Raw genomic sequence first — 27,775 nt, 5'->3', positions numbered from 1 at the left:
AGGGCATATCTGAGTTCCATCTTCAGTTCACTGAGCCAGACTTTCACATTCCTTATGAACCTCTTGAGGGCATATTCTGTTTTCAGGTTTGTGGGGAAGTCATTTCAGAGTTTCAGACATAATACTGCGAGGGATCTCCCTCTGTGCTTCAGATGTGGAAGCTGTCCTGTGGTTATGGTTGGGGCAGGTCATGCCTGGTGTGGGTTAACGCAGAATACATTCAGCTGGGTTGTTATGGTTTGGTAAATGACTAGATCATTAGTGATTTCCAGAAGGCTAGGTGGTCATGAAGTGCACAAATTCCCTTTGGAAGTGAGTTCCAGAGTTTGGCTGTTATGTTAGAGAACGAGGAGAACCCCTGCCCCTTTTTGATGTATTGTGGAAGTCTTAGAGGTATCTATCTCACTGCTGCCCATTGTCGGCATGTCAGGGTGATTTTCTCTTGGGTGTTTTTTTAGCTCTACGGCTCTGAAGGGACTGGTGGGTGATGCAAAGTGCTTTAAAGTATGTCGGTGACTTTGCAGTGCTTGTGTGGTGTCTCCAATCGATTCTTACTACCACTTTGATCTAGGCTCAGTAGCATACTTGCAATTGCATTTTGGAATTGTTTGCTGATTCATTTTTTCAGTGTGCAGGGGTGCCAAGGTATTTGCTGTTGATGTAATTGGTTTTGGAGAGGACCAGTGAGAAGGCTGGTGTCTGGGATGGTGTGAAGGAGTATAGCTTGGTTGGCTAACTTCAGCCAAGAGTGATCATCCAGAGTTGGATGGATTACCGCGCAGCATATTCCTCAATTGTGCATCCTACCATTTCCAAAAATAGAAAATGTTTAGTATTGAGATGATCCAAGTTATATTATTTTCCACTACATGAAATGCATTTTAAAACTGTTTTACTATAGAGTCATCCATATAAAGGTCTTCTGTGGGGATGCAGCCGTGCAAGGTTATGTCCCGTGCATTGGTCTTGTGAGACTGCAATGCGATGTACGCGTCTTGGCGGGCCGCACGACCATGAGACAAAGTGCACTCTCCCCGGTGCTCCCCCTGTTGAAGGCTAGGGCCTTCTATTAACATTAATGACAAGGAGCCTCATCACGAAATTGGGCGGTAGCCCTTAAATGTAACGCTATTACCGCTGCATTTAAGGGTTGGCCCAACCATGAGTTGAGCGGAAAGTGGTACTTTTACCACCAGCTTTTTGCTGGAGGTAAAATTGTCCCGTTTCCGCCAGTTTTCAGTGCTATTAGTGTGGCGGTAATTTCGTCAGCGCTAATAGCGCCACCGCATACTCATTAAATCCAATGGACCTAATGGGGATTTACTGCTTTACCACTACTCGTGATCCGGCGCGAGTAGCGGTAACGCTATTTGCGTTGCTAGTCTCCCGGCACAAATACCACCAGGATACCACCAACCTTGTGATAGAGCCCAGGAACTCCAGGCAACCACTTGTTCGATGGCTGTCCCGAGCGAAGCAACTAATAATAGAACTCCTATGGCAGTGTGCTGATTGCCATATCCGTGCCGGATTTGTGAGCAGCTGAATAAACCCCCCCTTAATCCTCACTCTGTGCAGTGTCATAACTGAATCCACTGCACCTTTCGTGCAAACGATAAGAAGGAGAGAAGAAACAACCCTTTCAAAACGAGGTTAAACGAGAGATAAACGAATCGGCAGAAATGCCTACAAAGCAAATCCACCGAGTTTGCTGAACAACTTGAGAGCGCGAGGCCCTGCCTTGCCCAGTCGGACTGTACCACTAACACGAAAAGGGGGCAGAGCCTGCATAGCATTCTTCTGTTAACCCCGTTAACTGCTCTTTGGGAGTAAACAATCTGTTTATGTTGAGTAGCGTTTTCCTTTTGCGACCTGTCAAAGATAAGCCAAGTGCTTTGCTTGCAAGGACGTTCCATGTAAAACTGCTGAACTTTGCACCGCACTGGCCCCGGCCCAAGAAGCCGAGTAGTATAAAGGCAGAGAGCAGGGGATCGCCAGCATGTTGTTTACTGAGGAGAGGAGAAGCGGAGCGACAAAGGAGAAGTGAGTACTGCTGCTTATAAAATATATATATGAATCTACTCGTGTTTTCTAGACACTGCAACGAGCCAATGGAACGGAATTTAATAGGGAGTGTGCGAATGCAATAGCAAGTAGTTTAATCATTTGTAATTCTAAATTGCATGATTTCAGGAGAGCGCCTGGGGGCTGCCCCTGGGTGCTAGCGGTGCGCGTTATAAGTCAACATAACATCCTACTATTATTGTGCACAGTATGTGCACTTCTTGCTGTTTTCAACGAGAACAAATAATGAAAAAAGCAAGCATGAAAAGGACATTACTTTATTTTCCAGTTTTGAGATGTATTTAATATATATATATTTATATACACGTATGTGTATATACATCTCACACATTAGCTAAAAATGTTACATATGAACGTATTTAAAAGTGAAATGCGACGTTTAACCCAAAACGGGTCCAGCATATGGTGTTCAAACTTTTGCAAATAATACATTTAGTGCATGCCAAGAGAAGGCTGTGCCGTTTCAGCAGTGGCAGCCTGGCAAGGCGGGTGCCGCCCGAGGACTTCTCCCCAGCTCCCCAGCTCTGCTCGTCGTCTCGCACCCACTCGCACACCAGCAGGTCCCCGCTCTTCATGGGTTCCGTACGCCTCTTTTTACGATGAGCAACGTTTTACAGTCAAGATCCGGGCAAAACCCTCCTTTAAGCATTGTGTTCGATGTTCAACTGTTGGTGGGGGCAGGGCAGAGTTATGCTTCTATTTTGTGGACAGTACCAAACCGCTTCTATTTTGTGGACAGTGCCAAACCGTAGCATTATTAATTTTACTTCTTATTTTGGAGAATTTTTAGAAGTACCATGAGGTGTGGTTTCAATGGGCACTGGTCCCTCTGTTCGTTTTTGACACAATGCTGCCATCGTGTGGAATTTTTATTTCTATAATTGACGTACTCTTTCCTGCCCCGCTTCACTTTTTCCCCAGAAATTGTTGAACGTGAAGAATGTTATTATTAAAAACGAATATTTGACCATGAACAGTGACGCTATTAAGCCCCCCGATGCTGGACTAATAACGACTGTCGCAGCGCCTGGAAGCTGGAGGAGTGAAACATTAAGCACCATATGCAAAATATGCGTATGGTTATATGCATCTGTTTCCCACTCCTTCAGTTTACAGTATTTCCATGACATTTGATGCGTTTAATCGCGCGGCCTAAACATGTCTTTGCCCTGTTCACACCGTTGCAGAAGTAAAGCCGTTTAAAGGTACAGTACAGCTCGGCTAAACAATCGGCAAAGATACACACGGTAGCGTTAAAGTACACCGCGAAATGCCATCCCCGGCAGATAGCTCCAGCTTGAAAAACAGTAAATGTTATTTCGTTTTTATTTCGATAATTTGATTGCGTTTGTCTACATGACCCCTGCATTGATTCAGCACAAGCATAATGTATTGAGGTAACTTGTACGCACTTTTTTATTTTCTACAGGCAGAGTTAATCACGACGATGTGGGGAGGGCTGGGGATTGCCCTGGTTCTCTGCATCCTCCCAAGCGGGGGAGCAGAGAGCCAGGGTCCAAGACCCCACTGCAAAAAGCCCCCGGACTGGTCCATTGGCGAGCGAAGTCCGATGCTGGACTCGGAGGGGCAAGTGACGGTGGTGGCCCTTCTCGAGGCGAGCTGATACGTGTGCCTGTTGCAGGCTTCCAGGTATGGCTTTTCAGCTTTGTGATATTATGCGAATCCTAGGACAGGCAGTAAAATGACCGCTGGGCCGAGACACAAAATGGCGCCACCCGCATATGAACCTGCGAGGCCATGGGCCTGCAGGGAGATTGACTTCAGGCTGGTGATTCTAAAATACAAAGGAGGGGCTGCCCAGTACTTAAGAGAAACAGAAAACCCTCTCATGACAAACATTTATTCACCAAAAACAATTACTAGTCTAAGAATTGCAATGCATACTTTCTATAGTGGGCATTTGGATCCGTGTGGGTTGTTGGGTTTGCATGGGTAGGTAGAGATGTGCAGGTGCTTAAAGAGTGCTTTTGGAAAGTGCGCTGCTCTGCGCCTTGATGCCTACGGGTTTACAGCGCTGTATAAATGTATAAATAAATAATGCAGCCTGAGTCAACAAGGAACAAAAGACTTTGTGAAATGTAGTAGGGCTCAGGTTCCAGGTTGGACTGGGAGCCAACAGAGGCCCTGGAAATAATGTTCAAACGGGCCCCCTATTACACATTTTCAGTAAGCCAAACCCTTTCCCTATGAGAAAATTTGGAAATAAAATAAGTTACCTCACAAAAGTGGCCCAGGGTCCAGAGGCCTACTGGGAAATCTGCCAGTCCACGCTGGGGCTCGGCAGTGACTCAGTATGTGCTTGGGCGAAAGGTCTACATGCCTCCATCCTTGCCTTTCTTCAATCTTATCCAGCCAGGGTGTCAGCGCTGTAGACATCTGTACTGCGGCGGCCGTTCCACATAGAGGATCCCTGTTTGGTATTATGGCCCATGTTTCCAGGACCCCAGCAGTGGCGGCTGGTGAGTTTGAAAGCTGGTGGAGCGTACATTTCCCTGGGCGAATTTTTGAGCGAGCACGCGCAGCGCGTGAGGCCACAACACCCAAGGGGGGGACATTTTTGGGAAAATGGGCTCCAAAATGTGCAATTTACTGTCCAAAAACCCACCGAGATATGACAAAAGCATTAGGTTTTACATTCTAATGGTGGTTCACACTCCTTAAACACCACACTGACATACGACAGATAATCACACCAACGATTTACATTAGCAGCCCGGAGCATGCATAAACCGCTGCTCCAGACAACTCACAAAATATCTAACACCTGCACAACACAGAGTGCCCTATCTTTTCAGCTCTGCACATGTCAACGTTGCAACAGCAACCTTGATCTGCTACATATGTTCCAATGTTAGTCGGTTACCCCGCCTATTGCAGAGCCATAAGCTCCAAGAAACCGTATAAACAGCAGCAGTGCTATAGAAGACTCAATAGCATAGCATGACATGGTACAGTGATTCCCTCATTCTTCTGGGTGGCAGGACTCTGGGGGGTCCGAGCAACTTCTGTGACTGGCAGCAACAAGGGATGTGAATGTTAGTTCTGCTGCAGTCAGTCTGCTATACGAGCATCTGCGGCACACCGACTGGCGGGTCTATATCTGCCTATCAAATCAAGTGATGTGACACTGAGGGAGTGGCAGTGCCACAATAACGCAATTCTAAGCGGCGGTCTCACAGACCATTTTGTCCCTATGATATGATATGGCATTTATAACATGCCTATACACAAGTGTTTCAAAGCGCGACGAGGCAAGGGAGGGGGAACAGAGGGAAGACAGACAACGATCTTACTAGGCCAGGTGACATTAAGATCGCGCAGTTGCAGGGGAGGTGGGATAGGGAAAGTGCGGGGTGGTGGGGTAGGGGGCAGTGCGATACATATAGGATCAACAGTACAACAGTAAAAAATAAATTAGATAAATAAAACAGTAGGTAAAAGTGGCAAGTGCAGGGGTGAGTGCAGACATAAGAGGTCAAGAGCTGGGGGGGGGACTGTAGGGATACAGAAACAGGCCCAAAGTGCTAATTACATCTGCCCCCTTTGTAAAGGGATAAAAAATGTTTTAAAGCTGTGAAAAATGTGAAAACTTATAAGTGATGTCACAGTGAGATAAAAACAATTTATCCAGGATAACAAACTTTAGTTAAATGGTGAAGTGGTGTAATGTTTGGCTTAGCAATACACTCTGTTTCAAAGAAATGACTTAAAAAGTACACAAATCATAAACAAATTTGACATATCTATAAGCCCTCATAGAAATAGGTTGAGCAAACTGAGTATTATAGTAACTTCTCTCTCTCCCATCTTGCCTAAAAGACAACTACCACAATCCAAAATCGTGTGCGTCGGGTAACCTGTGCATTACAGTAACATGAATTCGGTGGTCACTGCTCTTAGGGGGTAACTTAGGTCCAGGTGCTTGTACAGCATCGCATTTAAATGCACCAAATAACCTCGGCACGTAATGCTCTGCCCTCCAGACTCTCTTGGAAGTTGTGTTGTAGCCAGCCGCGGCCCGCCACCACGTATCTGCTATTTGTGCCGTTTTATATTTTCAGCATTTATTTTCGGAAAATGGCGAAAATATAAAACGACACAATTAGCAGATGCATGGTCGCAGGCCGCGGCTGCCTGAGTGGGCAGCAGCAGCGCACGGCCAGTGCCTGCCCTGGGCCTTGCGCACCGGTCCGGCATGGGGCACGGACCGGGGTTAAAACAAATAGGCCCAGGGCAGCGGCCCTCGCCTTGGTGGTAGCGGGCCGGGCGGCCCGCTACCACCAAGGCTCGCAGCTCGGCAGCAACACTGAACGACGTGTAGGCCAAGGCCTACACGTCGTTCAGTGTTGACTGGGCCTGGGGCCGTGGTGGACCACATAGTTTGGGCCCGGGGAGGGGAGTGTAAGTAACACTCCCGAGTCCCCGGTCCCAAACAGAAAGAAAAAGTAAAACAAACATGGGGATGGCCCGGCCGGATCATGGTACTTACCGCGGCGCCGCTGCAGCAGCACTCGTAGTCGTGTTTGATGTGCACCCACTGCACCGTGAAGAAAAGAAAGAGAAACAGACGTGTGAAGGCGGCGCAGGCGCACGTACACACCCTGCGCCGCCAGTGAGTCATCATAGATACAGTAATGTCATTGGCTGTTTGCCAGCCAATGACATTACTGTATCCATGGCAGGGGAGGGAATCTGAATTTAAGTGCGCTGTTTACGCACATTTTATACTGGCGGGGCCAGCCCTGAAGCGCCCCGCCAGGCTTCCAATTAAAGGGGCTACGTAGAGTGCGTGGGGCTAGGAGCTCCACGCACTCTACTATGGAAAAAAATAAACTAAATTGGGACGCGCCCCGCTGTTAAAGCCGGGCCCGGCCCTGATACATGATTACCTTGCCACAGCGCCCCCGCGCTGTTGGCAAAGGAAATGCAGGCATTTTCTAAGCTAAAAGAGATTCAATCGGAGAAGTTCTCTGATTGAATCTCTTTTAGCTTCCTCTTTCTTTTCTGGGGGGGGCGGCGCCCGGCCGCCCCATGATAGCAGCCGCCACTGGACCCCAGCATTTCAGTGGGAAAGGTTTGGATTTGATTTGCTCATACGGACTGCTTTTAACTCCTTTCTTTTTCTGAGAAGAACGAGGTAAACAACCTTGGCAGCATTAAATAAAACCTAGAATGTTCCCAAGAAATCCTATGGGCAGTGTCTGTTATTTTTAGTTTCTATCCTCTTGCTGCTAGCTGGGCCACCTGTCCATGCGGCCATCTGAGCCAATGCCCTCACATGCTGCCCATGCCACTGGATCCCAATTCCTGCACACCCTTGCACCACAGGAGCCGAATTCCTGCGCACCCTCCCACCAGGGAGGCCAATCCTGTGCACCCTCCCACCAGGGAGCCCAATTCCTGTGCACCCTCCCACCAGGGAGCCCAATTCCTGCACTCCCTCGCACCAAGGGAGCCTAATTCCTGCACACCCTCGCACCAAGGGAGCCCAGTGCCTGCACACCCTGGTACCACGGGAGCCTAATTCCTGCACACCCTGGCACCACGGGACCCAAGTGCCTGCACACCCTGGCACCACGGGAGGCCAATGCCTGCACACCCTGGCACCATGGGAGGCCAATGCCTGCACACCCTGGCACCATGGGAGCCCAGTGCCTGCACACCCTGGCACCACGGGAGCCCAGTGCCTGCACACCCTGGCACCATGGGAGACCAATGCCTGCACACCCTGGCACCATGGGAGCCCAATGCCTGCACACCCTTGCACCATGGGAGCCCAATGCCTGCACACCCTTGCACCACAGGAGCCTAATTCCTGCACACCCTTGCACCACAGGAGCCTAATTCCTGCACACCCTCGCACCATGGGAGCCCAATTCCTGCACACCCTTGCGCCACAGGAGCCCAATTGCTACCCACATCCCCCCACAGGAGCCCAATTCCTGCACACCCTCGCACCATGGGAGCCCAATTCCTGCACACCCTGGCACCACGGGAGACCAATGCCTGCACACCCTGGCACCATGGGAGCCCAATGCCTGCACACCCTTGCACCATGGGAGCCCAATGCCTGCACACCCTTGCACCACAGGAGCCTAATTCCTGCACACCCTTGCACCACAGGAGCCTAATTCCTGCACACCCTCGCACCATGGGAGCCCAATTCCTGCACACCCTTGCGCCACAGGAGCCCAATTGCTACCCACATCCCCCCACAGGAGCCCAATTCCTGCACACCCTCGCACCATGGGAGCCCAATTCCTGCACACCCTCGCACCACGGGAGCCCAATTCCTGCGCACCCTTGCATGCGGCCCACGCTGTGGGAGACCAATTCCAAAACACACACCCTCGCATCATGGGAGCCCAATTCCTGCGCACCCTTGCACCATGGGAGGACAATCCTGCACACCCTCGCATCATGGGAGCCCAATTCCTGCACACCCTCGCACCACGGGAGCCCAATTCCTGCACACCCTCGCACCAAGGGAGCCCAATTCCTGCACACCCTCGCACCACGGGAGCCCAATTCCTGCACACCCTCGCACCAAGGGAGCCCAATTCCTGCACGCCCTCGCACCACGGGAGCCCAATTCCTGCACACCCTCGCACCAAGGGAGTCCAATTCCTGCACACTCTTGCACCATGGGATCCCAATTCCTGCACACCCTCGCACCACGGCAGCCCAATTCCTGCACACCCTTGCATGAGGCCCACGCCGCGGGAGCCCAATTCCAACACACACACCCACGCAGCACGGGAGCCCAAATTCCATAACACCCTCGCTCCACGGGAGCCAAATTCCTGCACACCCTCGCACCACGGGAGGCCAATTCCTGCATACCGAGCACATGCGGCCCAGGTCACATTCCTTGGGCATGTAACCCCCACCCCCGGCCCCCTGGAAGAATGAAAAAAGGAGAGCAGCAACTCGACCTGCAGGGTGGATTTGGGTGCACCCCCTACACTAACATTAAACACTGGTCACTGTAAGCGTTTTGGGACTGCCATGACTGGCCACCACCTAGTTGTTCAAATGCTTCCATATATTTTGCGAGTTAAGTAGCCACTGAACACTGGGTAACTTTCCGCATGAAAAGCAGCTGGGATTTCGGTGCAGAACTGTGCAGCTCTGTGGGTTGCAGCTGAGCGGGATAGACCTTATTCCATTGGCCAGGTATAAGGGCGACCTTATAACGAGTGGATAATACGAGTGCCGCTTTTAGCCAGAGTGGCAACTCACTGTTGAGGCACAGCCAGGCCAGGGTTACCCCGCGCGACAGCGTGTGGGAGGGCAGTCTCCTTTCCTGTTTGAAAGACCCAGTGCCATTCTAGCGCGCTGCAGGGGTGTTAGCAGCGTATAGAGGCTTGGTGGCATGCGTTTACTTGAAGCTTTTTCTATATGTAGCATGGAAACCGCCTAGTGCTTTTGCCGCAGTGTTAAGCAGGCAAGAAGAGTACAAGCAGCAGCGGCTTTCCTAGACCACACCGAGAGCTGGATCATCCGTATTCACAAGAAGTAAAATGCGTCCACACCAGTGCTGGTCATTGGGCCGCCTCTCGGCGGATCTGAGATCCGGCACCAGATATGGAGCCGGATCTCGGGATCCGGCCGAGTCAACCACCCAAGCCCATGAACAAATAAATAAAGAAATAAAAAAGCTGCCGTCGCGGTGTTTTTTTTTTTGCATTGCTGGATGTCCACTACAAGCCCTTCTAGACCACGCCTCCTCGGGCACCACCACCCCCAGCTCCTCCCCCACCCCGGCCCTTGTGTTGTGGGATCCCCCACCACTTTTTTTTCCATTTCTACCACTGGTCCACACCGACAGGTTTCACACCTTAATACCACACTGCCATTTTATGACACATTACTTGTGACCACATAGCGACAGGGGTAATTAACTAACACATGCGACTGCCACTGTATACCCAGGAGATGCATTTCTTTAGGGATCAGAGGCTGAGGCCAACTCCTTGGAGGAAGGCTATTAGTATCTCCAGGAAACCTAGACCCACGGCTGCTACTTCTAACTTTTGCACAGCAGGTTTTACACCATCAAACCTTGCAGCCTGATCAACTGGTGGCAACTTCAGGACCAATAAAAACATAGGTTAAAAGCGGATGTGCTGCCATGATCCTTTCCTTTTGCTTGATTGGTCCAAGGCAGACCTCAGGAATGGACTCATTTAAGTATCCATGCCTGCCTCACTTCACTACCGATCAATTTGTGTACGGTTGGCAGTGCCTTTAGTGGCACTGCGAAATGAGCCAATGAGCCGGGCTCATCAAGGGGCTTGGCCTGACGGTAGGGTGTCACCTGCTGGCTTGTTAGGCCACGCCCCTTGACAGCTCCGGCTCAATGGGCTCCAGGCACCCCCACCAGGCAGCCTATTGTAGACATCAGCACCCTCTCCCCTTTTTGGATAGGCTTGCCTGGCAAGGGACAGTGCCTCGCCTATTCAGCCTTAACGGTGGATCTGCCCCTCGCCAGCTGGTGACGGGCAGCGGCACCATTAAGGCTGAAAGGGTGAAGCTGCTGGGAACAAGACTGAAACCCCTGCAAATGCGCGGGAGCTTCAGAGTTTAGAAAACCAGGCCTCTACTTCCAGTGGCCTCAAGTTTCTCTCCATAATGGTGGCACCGGCCCACGGGCCTCTCTTGCTTGAAGAGATGCCTCGCAGGTGCGGCGCCACCATTATGGATGAAAGGCATTTTTTGTTTGAAGCTTGAAGCTCTCGCACACGAGCGAGAACTTCAGGCTATAGAAAAAAAGCTTTGTCATGTAGGGTCAGCGCTGCTAGGGGAGATGAGCGAGCCCCGGCAGGGTTCTGCCTCAAAACGAGATCTCACAGCCTGCCAGGGCTCCGCCCGGCCCACTTACCCCTTAAAGTGCATGGTCTGGCACTTCTGCTCTGCTACCTTTAATCCGAAATCATCAATCTCCATTTCAATAAAGAGAAATGCAAATATTCCAAGTTCCATGATACCATTTTGCTGACCTTGTTCTGTCATGGACTCGGGTGTTTCAAGTCGCCTCTCCGAAAGTTAAACACATGTATGATTTTAATGCGTTTGCAGCTAATACATTTTTTTTCTGGACTAAGGTTCTTTTGCATGGTTTGGGAAAATAATATTGGTGAAAATCACTGTTAAAAAAAAAGGAGGCACTGAAATCAAAAGGCCTGTGGGGAAACGTCTCAACTTTGTTCTTTTTATATTTTATGACTAGGTTGGAAGAGCTGCGGTCCAAACTGGAGAAGGATGGCCTGGTGAACGTCTCCATTGTTGTGGTTAATCACCAAGGGAAGGCCTCTCAGCAGGCGTACCATCTTCTAAAAGAGAAGGTCTCCGAGCACATCCCCGTGTACCAGCAGGATGAAGGCCAGCCTGACGTCTGGAACACGCTGAATGCAACCAAGAGCGATTTCCTTATATATGACAGGTAGGGATTGCACGCCAGGGAAGCCTAGAAGAGAAGATGCTATTTCATGGCCTTTGATTCACCTGCACAGAAGCGGCGCGCGGGTAGCTTGGCTGCAGGTACAATGCACAGTACCACCTATTGGCCACTGTCTGGCAGAAGGTTGGTGCCAGACTACATAACGCCCCCTATTGGCCACCTACGGTACTACCCTTTGCATCCAATGTTGCTGCATATTAAAGCCTGTTGTAGTACACTCCTGTAAGGCAGCTGCTGGTTCCCGGCCCAACAGCATTTGAATGTCATTTATCGGGCGCTTTTTTTAAGCATTGCATATAAAAGAGTGGTACAGAAATGAGTCCAACAATAACAAGCCAAAAGAAGAACAATTAGGTCATAGGAGAAAGTAGGTAATTTTTAAGGAGAGAACAGAAGATAAACTAACAGGGGATCGATGTGATGAGTAGGTGCAAAGCGTTCCATAGTCTGGGGGCAAGTAAAGAGAGCACGGAAGCAAGACTGGGCACATGGCGGCTTAGTTTAGTTTATATTATTTGCAAAGCGCCAAATAAGGCCCGTAGGCCTAAGGGCGCAGTTAGTAGAAATGTAGACTTGGAGCGAAGTGACAGACGGAACGTACAAAGAAACCAATGAGCAAAGATGAGGTGGTGCCAATCTATGGAGACATTTCGCGGTGATGCAGATGAAATGGAGCTGTAGATGAATAGACAGAAGACAGTTAGAAATAGTATCATGAGGAGTGTCTGAGAAAGCAGAACAAGAAATATAGAGTTGGGAACCACCTGCCTAAAAGTGCAAAGATATCTCAAATGAGGAATTTATAGAAGGTGAAGTGTAAAGAGAAACAAGAAGGGGACCCCGGACTGTTCCTTGAGGAACCCCGTGGACCAGAGGAAATGAGGGAGAGATGGAGCCACCCCAGGAAACAGAAAAAGACTGTTTGGGCAGATGTGACTTCAACCGAGAAAGAGTGGAACCAGAGAAGCCAAAGACTGAATAATGGACATAAGAGTAAGGTGATCCGCAGTGTCAAAAGCAGCAGGGAGATCAAGTGAGGTCAGAATAGGAGCGAGCTTAGGATGTCGAACGGAAAGGAGAGAATTCGAGATGGAAAGAAGGGCCGTTCCAGTACAACGAAATGGCCGGAATCCAGAATGGGTTAGAGAGAGAAGAGAGTTGTCATCAAGACAGACGGAGACTTGAGTATAGACCATATGTTCCTGAATTTTACAGATAAGGAGGTAGATATAGGATGGTAGTTTGCGAGAGAAGAGATATCTAAAGAGGTGTTTATTCAGAAGAGGAAGGATCTCCAAACTCGTAAATTCATCCGGGAAGGTAGCAGAGGTGAGAGAGAGAGATTAATGAGGGAGGTACGGTAAGGCAACAAGAGAGGGAAGAGCCTAATGATAAGCATGGAAGGGATAAGATCACGGGGAGAGACCGTATAGAGTAATGCATGCTAGATAGATTTAAATGGTGGCATACCCGCTTGCATCAGACTGGCTCCTCCTCAAATATCTCTCACTCTTCAGCTATACAACATGTAGCAGGATGTTCCTCTCCCAAACAATACAAATATAAAAATGCAGCAAAAGGTGGCAAAGTAGCAATGCACTAGGCAGGGGAGATTAAAGAAGCGTCAAGAGGCACATTCTACAGCTCTATCCCCAACTTGCACACTAGCCTTGGCTTCTGCAAAATGGCTGATGTAGAACAGCGACTTCAGCACAATGCGCTTAGTAGCCATTTTGCTAATGTTCAGACTGATTGTGTGTTTCTCATCTATGTTCCAGTTCTCCCTCTCGCTCTTCAGTGTTATCAGCTTTCTACCTTGTAGTGCAGGAAGAGGAATGCTGCATCCATGTCGTGGTCACACACATGTACTTGTCAGTGTTTCGCCATGCGTCATGGAGCAGCCTGCACCATTTACAAAAAATAATTAGAACAAATACAAATGCAGCACAAGAATGAGAAAAATCATTGAACGAAGCAGTGTATAGAAAATGAGCTCTTGAGGCACCCTTCTACACCTCTCCAGAATTGCCTTTTTAGCTTCGGCTTATGGGTGGTCCTAGTGCAGCAACTTTAAGCCAAAACTATTGCAATGGAGTAGAGGCAGAAAGGTGACGACATGAGGGACACACAGCGTATCAGTGTTTGGCTATCTACCAACCCATTGACTTCCCATGGTCATGATAATCCTTATGGCCATTCTCACCCACTACCTGCCCCTTCCCACCCAAAACACACACCCCTGTGATCTCTGAACTCCCTCTCAAGCAGTAATATCAGGTTTCAGCCTGACCATGTAACCTCTAAGCAGTCTGCTGATAATTAATGGGTTAATTCCAGCCTTAAATGGCTACTCGTGTAATATAAATGTCCTACCAAGTGTGTCTAGGGTCCATTGATTTTAGATCTCTTCCTTGCACTGGAGTGCTCTGACAGACGAGCACTAATAAAGACAACAGATTTGGCTTGAGGTATTAAGTAGGCCTTTGCCTAGTACTGCCATCATTTGCCCAGGTAATCACTTAATATTCCAGCTGTTGCAATCTTATGACCAGGTTGTACGATTACATCAGTGCCTAGCAAATGCCTATCACATGCCTATACAAAAGCCCAAACTTTTGGCTTTGGCAATGCTTAATTTGTGTTGCTCTTTGGTGGCATAGCAGTTCAAATGTTCACGTAGGCATTAAAGCAACATCCTGAGCTTCTTACAATTTAAATATTGATTGCATCTTTATTTATTTTTTCATCCTCAATTAGGTGTGGTCGACTTGTATCTCATCTTGGTTTGCCGTACACCTTTCTGTCTTTCCCGTACGTGGGAGAATCTATCAAGTCAGCATACTGTGAAAACAAATGTGGCATCTGCAAAAACACGGTAATTACTTACCAATTTATGTTATGTTATATGATATTTGTATAGAGCCTGCTGCCAAGTGTTGTGGCTTTGGAGCACTGTAGATTTAACGGCCCTTTGGCAGTCTGTGGTCCGAGCAGAAATGAAGCAGTGGAGCAACACATTGCATGGAGGTAGACAAAATCATCTACACAATTGCTAGCAGAGATGACTAGTGCAGTGACCTAGAATAAACTGAGGTGGTGTGCGATTAGGATGAGGATATCAGTGGCTGTGAACCGCTGGCCCAAATTATTCCTGCGGCTCAGCCATATTTCATTGGGCACAGCACTAGGTGAAAGGGAGCTAGTACCAATTGCTGGATCCATCTCGAAGCAACTGTCTACAGTTGTCGGCTCTGCAGTATATGCGTTAAAAGCCGCACAGTGGAGGGAAATGTGATGGCATACAAAATAAACATTTTTATTATATAATGCAACCATTGTCAAGTAACTAAAAGATACAGTGAAGCTTTTTTCATTTGTCAAGTCATAATTGTGGGAATCTGTAGTTCTAAAATGTTAGTGGACAGAATCACTAGCTGGGCCAGACCCTGTATGGAATACGGGGTGGGGTAGGAGGTACTGCTCTCAAGGAGGGAAAGGTCGATTCCCGTGGACATTCACAATCCCCGGACATCAACTGATGACCTTGCCTAAGGGATTGCATATGAGTCAAGTGTTGGAACTCCTATGCAGTTCCAGACAAATAAAGATTTGTCGAATAGTACCTCAGTCTGCAGGGGACAAAACCTTGTGATGTTAAGACAGTAGATGACAGATTGATGGGAGGTTAGTTCTGGGAGTGGAGCACCTGATAGGACTAGCAGGCAAGAGAGAGAGGATGTGTCACTGCGTCATAAGTATGGGCTAGTGGCCTAAGTGAACAGCAGAGCATCATGTGACAGGAAGTCTGACATTTCTTTGATATCTATTCAATCAGAGTATTAGTGTGCGAAATGCAGCGCATACTCATGGTTAATCTAGGGTACGGAGTCTCCCAAGCGGAAAGGAGACAGACCATTTATAACAATGATCCATTACAAAGTACGGAATGATTGGCATAGTCCTAACTCCTGAGTCTGCAGCACTGAGTCAAGCTTTGTTAGTCTTCAGCAGGATTTGTTGAGACGGAGAGGAGGGTTGAGAGAAAAGTAGTGTCATAGCTGAGCCAGGTCTCATTGCAGCTTAGATGTTCCGTTGCTCTGGATAGGATTGCGCCTTCCTTTTCCTTCAGTTTGGGTCATCAATCGTGCAGCGCCAATCTGCCCCGCATGTGGTGATCCATCAGAACCAAGCTGGGAGTTGGGTCAGTTCAGTTAGTAAATTGGGAGGATTGTTATAATTAAAATTGAACTAAACAAAACATGGACAAATTCAGGTGGTTCTATAAAAATGGAACAATCGTGCATATATGTATTTCATTCTGTCAGACTTTTTCAGTTGTAAGTCTTATGCAGTAGGCATGTAGTCCAAACCTAGAGAACACACAAGGGCATTGGTTTTCTGTATGCGGCACTTGCAGTTCACATGTTCTAATGTGTTAAATAGCTGTCATAGAATTAGAATGATCAATGAGGCGTGACAATTCACCCTCAACCATACACATTGATGTCAAACCTGCTTAGTCATTTCTAAACAAATGAATTGGAGCATCAAATGCGTTTTATAACTCGCTGCTTTAAAACAGGGCTTTATTTTATTTACACTCATATTGATTACTTTGAAGCAACGCCAGACTAAGGTGTCCCTCTTCATTAATACCAGTGAGCAGTGGACTAACATACAGTTCCGTCTATTAGTCTTACTCAGAGCACTGAGCGCTTTTTGCCTAACTTTTATCTACTCGGTTACTTTGGCTATGTACATACACTCAAAAAAAGCAAAGTATCTTTCAACTTAAAAAGGCGTGTCTGCATGGTAATTATCAAACCGTTCTACTTATTGGTACCTCATTTGGTTCAGTCATTCCCTTTTCTTGCTTCGCTTTACATAGGATTTTGCATGCTGTATAATTGTAATTCTGAAATGTCCTGACATTGTAAAGGCTAATTAGTTGAAAAGATTAGTATAAGAAATGCCCCCGTCAGGTAATGGCTGCCTCTCTTTTTGGCGTCATTGTCCGAGTGCGAGCAGTATTCGTCATTCTTCCTGCCTCGTCACAGTCCTCGGTCTGAAGGGTGTTCCACCCTGGAGACAGATTACATACAGTAGTAAAGCTCTTCTAAATATATAAAATGTACTCCAGCTCCTAAGCCCTGTATGAATCCCTTTCCCCTCATTGACTACGTCTGTATTTTCCTAGCATAAGTACGTTTGGGGAACATCTTCAGAGAAAGGGAGAGAGAAATGCAGAATAAAGAAAGTTACTCGCCATAGTGACTACTGTACTCCCAGTACAAAGGTCCCTTTCCTCCATACAATCATGCGTGTGGTTCTGCCCATTGCCTCCACCCCATGCTCCTTCCCCCTTAATCGTTTCACCCGCCGCAAGGCCAGACAGACTAAATACATTTTAGGGGGGTGGAGGGCAGACCTTCTGGAGGGAAGGAGACTATGAACTGAGTGCAGTAGTCACCAAGGTGAGCATCTTTACCTTTCTCCTTCATCCCGCCCCCTTCTTCCATACTTATAGGAGAGTACCACGCATCACCCTAACCGGGAGGCGGAACCTAAACTGATGCAAAAACTTTCATGAGGACTTATTACCCAAACTGGGCATAACCTCGGAATCTGGTGTCAAGCGAGTAGTGTTTACAGAATGCAGAGGTAGTGGCCAATTTAGCCGCTTTGCAGTTCCCTTCCTATAAAAATAGGTCTCTGAAATGCCACAGCCATGGCTTTAGACCTCGTCAGGTGGTCATGTAGCCCTTTTGGTGGAACCTTGCCCTGCAGCCTAAAACAGCGCTCTTAGCAGGAGACTCTCCATCAAGCAATAGTTGTTTTGGCTGTTTGCCAACCTGGGTGAGAACCTTCAAAAGTTACAAAAAGTCTGTCCAAAGATTGCAGGGTTCCCGTTCTGAAGATCGGAAAAACCGAGTGCTCTGCGAACATCTAGGCGATGAAGGCTATGCTTTCCCACAGACTGTGGATCCAGAAAAAAACCTGCAGAACTATCTCCTCATTAATATGAAGTCTGGCCCCACATTCGATAGGAATGGGGGTTTATTAAAAGTACAACTTTGTGAAAAATAGTGTAGGGTTCTGAGACCAAAAGTGCCTGTAACTCGCTAATACTATGAGCTGAGGCGATGGCCACCAAAAATACTGCCTTCCATGATACAGGGCTAAGGCCTGCTGAACTCCTGGGCTTAAGGGGTTTGTGTGCCAAGGCTGTCAATAGCACTTTAAGATCCCATGGGAGAAGGGGTCTGCTCCATAGAGGAAAAAGATGGAAAAGTCTGGAGAAATGGCATTCTATTGCAGGGTTTGACCGGGATTACACTGTCTGCCGGACCAAGGGAAGCACCTAAGGGTGCCAAGTACTTTGTACAGGAAGAAAGGAGAGCATATCATTGGCAGGTGCCAGCAAGCGATCCTTGGAGTGACCCAGCATCTAATGGCAACATCTCTGCCACTTCCCTTTGTACTGCGAGCACGTCGACTCTTTCATAGCCACAGCCATCACCTCTAGATTAGACTCAAAGTCCCAAATGGCCAAAAACGACATTTTCAGGCACCAAACCACCAAGGAATATGATATATGGCTACCACATTGTCCATGAAAACCAGAATTCTGGACTCCAGAACAACTGCCAGAAATGCCAGAAGGGAAAGGACTATCTTAAACTGGAAAGCTGACGTGCTCCTATTCATTAGACTATTGACTGGCAGACCACGCCTAGAAGGTTCTGCAGATTCGTTGTTGACAGGCTCGGAAAACTCTTCCTGATTAGCCAGTCATCTAAATAAGGGTAAAGGATGTATGTAGTGAAGATAAACAAATGTAGCCACTGCTGCCATCAGCTTTGTAAAGACTCTGTGAGTGAAGCTGAAGCCTATGGCAAAACCTTCAACTGAAAATGCTCATTGCCAATTGAAAAACAAAAGTGTCGCTGGTGAGAAGGCAAAATCATTAATTGCAAGGACGTGCCCCTTAGATACAGAACTACCATTCAATCGCCTGGCTGCAAAAGAGTTCTGCAAAGAGTTTCTTCTGGTATTATTTGGAGAGGCAGAGCTTTGCCACTGGATTCCTCAGCATCCACATTTAAAGGGGAGGCACATTCTGCTGCACTGAAAGCTGTTGTCCTGTTACTGATGGGTGGGAACTCCACAAATATGGTGGAAGGAAGACAGGGTGAAGTATGACATTTACCCTACATAATAAAGCATTACCTCTCATGGAGCATTCCTTTTCGTCAAAGTACTAATAATGTTAAGATCCAGAAAGCCGTTCCATAGACGTGACCCACTCACACACAATGCAACAAACTGCTGCAAGCACTACTTTTAATCAATGATCTCATCTTACCAAAATGAGTGCAGGACTCCTAAACCAAAGGTGTAGGAAGGAGATTCCTCTATCAAGACACTCTATTGTCACATACAGATGTGAGATAATTTTAAGGTCAAGCATTACAAATATACGACCTTGATGCAACTTGGTCCTTCCAAAAGAGGCCATCATGCCTCTGGTTGAACGTCCTTGAGCTTAACCAGGGAGAAGAACTGATGCTTGTGAGTAAGTTTCAACAACAGCAGTTCTGATCAATCTGCTGAGGGTTGAAGAGGCTGGCGTCTTCTCTTTTGCAGGCCCACCAAATGTCACAGATAAACAACCGTCTTTCCGGAAGGAAAGCAGTGCAATTATTGTAGATTGTGAAAGCTCTTGTCACAGTAAAGGAATGCAATTCCACTTCTTTTGGTGGTGGAGGATCTTTGTGGAATACTGGCAAGACTGTGGGGAGTCATTACGATTTTGGGATATCCCTGTATTAGCAGGATATTACAGGCGGCAGGAATGCTGATAATTCCCCATAGGACTCCATGGGACTGGTGCTGGTAATTCTGGCATTATTTTGCCAGTGGGGGCATCGGGTATCCCCCCACCAGCAAACCTGTAGTTTCTCGGTACAGGAAAAGTGCTGGTGACAGATTTACCAACAATTTTACCAGCAGATCTACTGCACCGTTAAACTTCTAATGACCCTCATGTCTGGATGCATGTGGAAAGGGGAACCCATCGTTCAAACTAGCTCCAGTCCCGGTCCTAAAGCCATCATGTTGGGGAGACATGTTAAATATGGTTCTGTCATCAGTAAGGTGTAAAGCTCTTTGATGTATCTTGTAGAAGTTATTGCAACCAAAAAGGCACCTCCCACGATAAACTTCAGCTTTCATTCCTCCTGCCGATTGAAGGAATGTGCCTGTAGTTGCACCAAAGCAAGGTCCCAAGGTGACAGTGGAGCATAAGATGGAGAATGGTGAATCTTGAAACTCTTCAGGAGCTCTGAAAACAAAGACCTTAATTTACAACAGAACAAGCAGGAACACAAAGTGAATGAATAGCCATCAATTGAGAACAGAGGGTTATGATGTGATATGATAGGCTATTTATAACACGCTTAATACCCAGAGGTTTCTAAGTGCGGACCCGGGGATCGAACCTGTGGTGCTCTGTCGTCTTGCTTCCAAGGCGAGCACGTTGCCCGTGAGCTATCATCCCGAGGGTTGTTGATCCTAATCCAACTTCAATTCTCTTTTCAAGGAAGTCATCAATCCTCCTTTATTACCTGACACAGGAGCAAATGATGACAATGATGTGCATAGGAAATAAGCATAGCATCCTATGAGATAGTTTAATTGACCTGGCAATACTCACAGGTAACCGCAGACTCATTAGTCCTTGGAGTACCTCCAACCTGTCAATAAAAGGAATACAAGTGCTGACTGTAGGAGCTACAGGAATCTGATTGGTGGAGGCGTCAATGCAAAACATCAGTGGGGGATGAGAAATAAAGGCATCATAGGACAGAAAGAAACCAACTATAACACTCGAACGTTGTCTTTCATCTGCCTTAACATCCAGATAGTAAGAGTCAATGGAGAGAAAGTGTAATAGAGATCTTCTGGCCAACAAACTGGTAAGTGATCACTGTCCATTCAGCTGGACCTGGATGATGAGCACACAACACAATGAAAGGAGGGAGCATAAGGAGGGACCGTGTATCATCTGAAAACTGATCAAACCAAGACAGACGCATCTTGTCTATCAGAAGATTGAATGTCCACGGGTCAAGACACCATTTCACTGAAGAATGGCATTCCCAACACATACACTGTGAGATGTTCTCCCTGCCTGGCATGTTAGAAAATTGTCATGATCTTCTGCCCATTGGCTAGGCTGCATGAACAGATTATCCAGTTGAACTAATGTTGTGTTTCCTTGCATGTATGCTAGTATGCTCTGGTCCCTTCGTTGTCTGTACACTTTAAAAATCTCTTGCTTACTATCAGTGGTTGGCAGGTCTGTAACACCCTGCATTATTCTGCCAGGAGCCTCCTCCAATTGAAAGACTGAGCTGCTTTAGGGACTGTCCACTGGTCCAACTGCCCTGTCATCCAAGGACACACCCAAATCCAAGAGACTGGCATCCCCGCTGAGGACTTCTAGTGTTGGTGTGTGCAGAAGCACACAATCTTAGGAGATTTTCAACATTCAGCCACCAAACTATAACCTGCATCAGATGACCTTCACCGGAATGATGTGCTTGTTATCTTTCAAAGTTAGAAACACTTGGAGACTGAAATGGCAAAACAAAGGTTGCATATGATGAAGTCGGGGTCACTGAGCCCAAAGCCACATCCATGTAAAGTTCTTTTTAAGACAAATCTGATAAGGCAGATCACATTGGAGACACTGGCCTCTGGAGCCTGGTTAAATACCCTTCCCAGAGTCGGAATGGGATTCGATTCGACTGTACTGCATACCGTAAATTGGGGCTTAGACTTATTAAAGTTTATATTGAAACTATGACTTGTTCGAACCCGTACAAACCATTTATTTGAGTGACAGATTATTCCATGTAAACATGGGTGTGTGTATATAGACTATGTGCACATGGAGTTGACCCAGCAAAGACACCAGGACTTTGCTGAATACCTTTGGACCCAAGGACAGGCTGAATGGAAGCATATGACACTTGAATATTAAGATCCCGTTTTAAATCTTAGAAACATCTGTCAAGTTTCCAGAATTGGGATATGTAGATATGCATCTGTCATATCTGAGCCAATCCCCTGATCGAATCAGAAATATTGGATGATGAAAGGTATCAATGCTGATAGTGTGATACTTGCTGTTATGATTCAGCCACTTCAGATCTAAGATTGGGCAGAAGCCTCTATATGTCTTTTGGACTAGAAACAGAATTGAGAAAAGAAACGTGTGTTCAGTCACCTATGGAAACCAGTGAGATAGCCTTTTACTCTATAAGATATTGAATTTCCACTGTTAAAACATATGGTCAGTCACCTATGGAAACCAGTGATAGCCTTTTTCTCTATAAGATATTGAATTTCCACTATTAAAACATATGGTCAGTCACCTATGGAAACCAGTGATAGCCTTTTACTCTATAAAATATTGAATTTCCACTGTTAAAACATATGGTCAGTCACCTATGGAAACCAGTGATAGCCTTTTTCTCTATAAGATATTGAATTTCCACTATTAAAACATATGGTCAGTCACCTATGGAAACCAGTGAGATAGCCTTTTTCTCTATAAAATATTGAATTTCCACTATTAAAACATATGGTCAGTCACCTATGTAAACCAGTGAGATAGCCTGTTGGACAATGGTGGCAGAAGAGTCTGGTGAGGTTAAAAGCTACTAGGAGCTTCTTTTGACTCCCAATGGCAAATGCAAACACATCTATGGGAAGTATTAACTGTTAGGTATTTGGGAATGCGTATATAGAAGACGCTTAATAGCATAATGGATCACGTGTAATGGACAAAATGTGAAACATCTGAAATGGAAGTTAGATTTGTGGCGTGCTGTGTGCTGGCTGCTGATTCCCAAGAGGGAGATCCCGTCTACTGGGTGAGGCCTTTTACCCATGAGCTGGATTTAGCTGCTTCCAATCCCAAATTTGAACCCTGCATTGAGGAAGAGGGGTGGCAGGTTTAATGGACTCTGAGGGCAGAGTGTGAAATTGATATTGATATTTTATTTCTATCACGCTCGTACACAAGTGTTTGTCGCTATGGCATAGCCATCAGAATCAACATCTTGCACCCATAGTTCTGCCACAAACCGCCATATTCTTTAAACAATTGAACATTGCCCGCAGCTGTATCACTCCCTAACGTGAGGCTGGAAGTCATGCTTTTGGAGGAGGGAGGAGTGTTTGGTGGACGACCTCTTGTTAATAAAATTCTGGTTCTTCCTTGAAAGGGACTCTGCACCCCTGCCGTTGGGACAAATTAACTTTGAGATGGTCCCCCAAGTGAAGGATCTAACTCATTGTGTCAGTCATCTTCCGTTTGTTTAGACAGAGATGTCTCTTGGCTGCAAACATTGGAATTTTGCCTAATGCACCTCCTCTAAGGATCTTTTTAACTGTTGTAGGATATTGGGCTATAAACTGGGACTAGACATCCACCGGAAATGATTATGCTGTTTCTACTTGAATATGACAATCAAGTTAATCTCTGAATACATTCTTTCCAATGCATTTATTATCTTGAGGTCCACTAATTCACTAAGGATAGGCTGTTCTAGTGAAACAAATGGATTGACAAATTAGGTCTCCCAACTGTGGTTCAACCTTGACGTTTCTAGGGCATTTGTCATCAAACCCCCCAAGTGGGTAGAATGCATGTCACTCGGAAAAGAAGGGTAATCTTACTTTCCCTTTAAGCTCTTTCAGGAGAAAATTCTCAATGACATGATATAAGTGAAATGTCACTCTTGGAGCTCCTTTGAACTGCTTAAAAAGGTATTTTCCATAGCAGAAGATGGGAAAATCTAAATAGTAATGCATGTGGAAAGACTAGATTGCAGGTTGATTTTTCACATAATTGCCTGAGGTTATCCGAAGGATCATCCTCTTCATCCTCTGCTCTTGCATTTCCTCCACTGTTAGCTGGGAATCCACGGTGTATGCTGAAGCTGGATTTTGCAACACTGAATCACTGGTTTGAGCAGTTGGAGACCGAACACACTGCATAGCCGCTGCCACATATATTTTTACCAGGCTCGCAATCTGAGCAACTAATATAGTTGTGGATCTAGAACAATATTAGTTCCTTGGTGTTTGCTGTTCCCCTCAGGAGAAGGTGAGCTTTGCCTGGCCTTAGAGGCGTGCTTCAACAGTCACTCTAACTGAAAAACAGCTGGTTGGACAAGAAGGCTGAGATCCCACAACAGCATGATCCCCATCTCTTTAAGATCACTAGATCCCACTTCCAGACCCACGATAGCGTTGCTTAAAGAACAGTGACAAAGAATAATGCTAAGTGACTGTAAATGCGTGGGCACAAGGACTCAAATAGCAGGACTGCAATAACATGTCCCTATCAATGTTCCTACCCATGTCCCTGACCGTTCTCCTCAGTGGCTGCAACAGGGCTACCCAATGTTTGGGGTGGACAATTGTTTACATGTACCTGATCCTGTAACTACGCCAACCAGGCAGACTCCAACTGCCCATACCGGCCACTGCCACAGTTGGCTGCATGCTATTGTCTAACAAAGACAGAAAATACTAGGACATTTTGTGTGACGGGAAGGGATTTCCCCCAAGTGTAGGGCTGGAATACGTTCTGTGATTCTAAGATTGCAGTATTAGTTTATCGGTTTTAAGTGCAGAATAACCTTCAAACTACGTGGACTGTGACGAGGAGGAAGTATGGAAGATAATGTATATCCTAATCGTCTTATTAGAATGTTCTGAGTTTTTTAATCAGAAATCTGATGATGTACACCTGCATCTCCATATAGTAAATTAATTCCAATTGCCCCCATTTTCCTGTGCCAAAGATATATCTTAAACTTACTCGACTTATCTACGTCTTCCAGTTTGTGAACTATGTTCCAAAATAGCCAATGCAGTCTTCATCGCGCTTCTCTGTATGTCATGTGGAAAAAATCTAGAGCCAAAAGGCAAAAGATCTTGTTGTTTTCCTTCAACTGTATTCCATCAAATGTCGCCAGAATGTCCAGAATGGGAGTGCAAGACATATCCTTGGCTTCAAGCCCAGTGAACGCATCTCTCCAGCCCTCAAAACTCTCAGCTGGCTCCCAGTTGCTGCAAGGATCACATTCAAGACCCTCTGCATCATCGACAAGACTTTCTGTGGCCTGGAACCTTGCTACATCCAACTTTCTCTCCCTAAATACCTCTCTGCTACAGTCCTTTGGTCCTCTACGTCGAACTCTCTGCAGATCAGACGTTTCTCCAAGCAGAGAGTGGGGGTAGATCTTTCTTCGGGAGGAGCGTCACTCTGGAACAGCCTTCCAGCCACTCCATCTTGAGCGGGATCTCCTTAAGTTCTAGAAGCTTCTCAAGACCTTCCTTTTCTCTGCCTCCTTCCCTCTCCCCCTCCCTTGCTGATCTCCACCTGCCATTGCGACTGGTTGCCTGTGTCCCCTGAGTCTAAATGCAGCCAGGCCCTCCTTCAACCAGTCGTCCCCTGCTCCCCTTACCAGCGCTTTCCCTCGGGCACCCTTCCCCTACCATATTTCTATTCTGGACCACCCTATCCCTCGCACTAGTTACCCATACCCCTGTTTTCCCTTGGCACTTGCCCCACTGAGCTTCCCCCATCACTTGCTCAACCCTTGAGGCCCCTCCCCCGGCACTTCCTCCTGTTCTTCCTATCCCATCCCTCCCCCTTCTACTCCCTGCACTTGTTACTGCACTTGCACAATCCGAATGTCACAAGGCCTATTAGCACCGTTATTATAGTTTTTTCTCCCCTTCCTCCCTCCTCACCCCCCTTTTTTGTCTGGTGGCACCTGGAAACATTTTCTGCTGTATAGGTGCCATACAAATGTTCAATAAATTAATAAAAATTAACATAAGTACATAAACTGAAGATTTGACAAAACATGAAGTTGGGGGAAAATTAACGTAGTATAAAAACAAGAAGTGAGGTCACATTAACATTTCCATAGATCTATGTGTACTGTGTAGTCCTATGTAAGAATGCAAATACTTGTATATCAGTTCGTTTTTCTTGCCTAAACGTTTTCTGGTTGATATTTTAGATTGAAAGTGTTGCTGAAGTGTGCAATGCTTCACTGAAATTACCAGCAGAAGGTGTTGTTGAGGAACAGCAACCAGAGGACACCCCCAAAACACACCGAGATGAACCGAGAGGTCATGGACACCGCCATCACCATCATCACCACCATAACCATGAACGTGACCATCTCCCAGAAGATCCCGACTCAAAGCCACACCCTCACCATCATAACAGGGCAATGGGGCCAAACAGACATGGGCAACGAAGTGGCCAACAAGTTGTCGATGCACTTCCACAACCTGATGTGGTAGGCGGTTCCCCTCAAAGGGAAATGAAGCGTCCTAACCGCATTAGACAGTGAAATAAACAAAGCTGAAACAAGCAGTTCATGTGAGACCAGCAGGACGTGTCAGGCTCAGCTTCTTCTAGCTGATGCTGACACTGACGGCAACTCTCACTGTCTGAGTCACCAAAGGCAGTCACCTGACAGTGCAACAGTGTGCTTCCATCTTCCTGTAAGTGACAGGAGCAGCTGTCAGAGGGTGCCTCTGAATCTTGACAGTGACGCGTGTCCCCGGCTGCTTGACCTTCCCTAGCTGTAGACCAGCTGCATGAACAGCTGCCCAGTGAGTCAGATCCCAATGTTGCTTGACAGTGACCAAAAGCAACAGGCACTTGACAATGACAGGTTCTGACAAATTAAACACCTGAAGTGCGGAATATAAATTGCGTTTGCTATTTTGGATACTGTATTGCAGACCAGACTAGTTTTGTTAAACCTTTCTGGTAAATAAGTAATCTTTTCCAATTTGGTCAAATGTATGTATCCATAATAACAAAGCAATTCCTGTCATGCACTGTGTGCCTTTAAAGCAGCTAGGGGGCAGAATGCTGTCTAAGAACATCTGACAGCCATCTGTCATTTCTTATCTCTTGTGTTTTCTCCCAATGTGTAGTTTGCATTAATGAAGGCAGAAGCATAAACTGTAACCCAGGGGCTTTTGTTTGATACTTTAGCAATCAACCATGAGAGGAGGCCAGAGAACCACTTCTTGACCACTTCAGATTGCCTAACATCTTAGAAACAATATAGCACCATCTCTAAAAGAGGAACTCTCATACCCTTCAAAAGAAATATCAATGTGTCTGTGCGGCACCACCAGCTGCCACATGAAGATGTCATGCCAGCCTGGAAACCAAAAGCCATCAGATGCATGCTGGCAGAGCCGATGCTGGTGTGGCAAAATAGGGTTTTGTAGGTAGTGCTGTTTTCAGATCTTTACCATAACATCTGATTTTTCTTTTTAAAGAAACGAATGTAAAGCAAGTCATATAAAGCAATACAGGCAGACTAGGTGCATGATCACGCTTACCTCGTGTATCACCTAGTGACTATCACAGAACCCTACACCAAAGAGTGCATAGAATGAAAACCATGTAAACAAATGTAGTTCATGTTCCTTAATAATGCTTTTTTATTAAACTCTCTACTTTGCGAACAGGACGTTTCCCAAACAACTGTTATAATGTAAAGCAAATACCAAAAACTGCTATTGAATTGTGCAAGAGTTGCTATATCTCTATTTCTCGAGTTTTGTTATGTCTTAGATTATGGCAGAGGTATTGCTACTACAACGAATGAAGCACCTTCTCGTTTCACTTGGCATACCCGCTGTATCCGTTTTAACCCAAATTAAATGTTGTCATGTGTATTTGAAGACCTGAAAACAATGTTTTGATGCGTTGCTTTCGAGTCCTTTACCATATTTAATGACGGTTTGTAGGACAATTATCCATCCTAGAAAACCTGAAAACTCATATGGTGACCGCACCGAAGCATGGATGTAGAAAGGAAAATAAAGGGGAAATACGTCTCTCTAATAAAACATGACGTTCCAACATTTCATTTATATTTCCCTTGTGTTTTTTTACAATGCAAACATATTTCTCGGAATGTGTGGGTGTTGTGTGGAACAATAAGTACTCTTTGGTCAGAAGCGTTTGCGCTTTAGGTGGGAATCTTGATAGATGCTAAATTGTTGTTGCAGATTTTTAATAGTGTTTCGCAGAGTTTCAATTTCCTTGTTTTTTTCATCCTGCAGATGTTGAAGTTT

General features: G+C 46.4%; 2 protein-coding genes across 2 annotated transcripts in view; one reads left to right on the top strand and one right to left on the bottom strand.

Moving 5' to 3' along the window:
• The first annotated feature begins 1,490 nt into the window (after positions 1 to 1,490).
• SELENOP (selenoprotein P) lies at positions 1,491 to 27,567 on the top strand. The gene is made up of 5 exons (XM_069627213.1): positions 1,491 to 2,043; positions 3,515 to 3,735; positions 11,339 to 11,551; positions 14,327 to 14,444; positions 25,684 to 27,567. The coding sequence occupies exons 2-5, from the start codon at positions 3,533 to 3,535 to the stop codon at positions 26,020 to 26,022; spliced, it is 873 nt and encodes a 290-aa protein (XP_069483314.1). The 5' UTR covers positions 1,491 to 2,043; positions 3,515 to 3,532; the 3' UTR covers positions 26,023 to 27,567.
• CCDC152 (coiled-coil domain containing 152) overlaps positions 27,113 to 27,775 on the bottom strand; it is a 692,008-nt gene continuing 691,345 nt past the window's right edge. The window contains exon 7 of the mRNA XM_069627214.1: positions 27,113 to 27,775. Coding sequence (XP_069483315.1) covers positions 27,653 to 27,775 — 123 coding nt within the window. The 3' untranslated portion in view covers positions 27,113 to 27,652.

The sequence above is a fragment of the Ambystoma mexicanum genome, chromosome 6p (assembly GCF_040938575.1).
Source record: "Ambystoma mexicanum isolate Mex_15411 chromosome 6p, UKY_AmexF1_1, whole genome shotgun sequence".
Taxonomy (NCBI): domain Eukaryota; kingdom Metazoa; phylum Chordata; class Amphibia; order Caudata; family Ambystomatidae; genus Ambystoma; species Ambystoma mexicanum.
The sequence above is the reverse complement of the archived record's forward strand: the minus strand, read 5'-3'. Positions and strand labels throughout refer to the sequence as shown.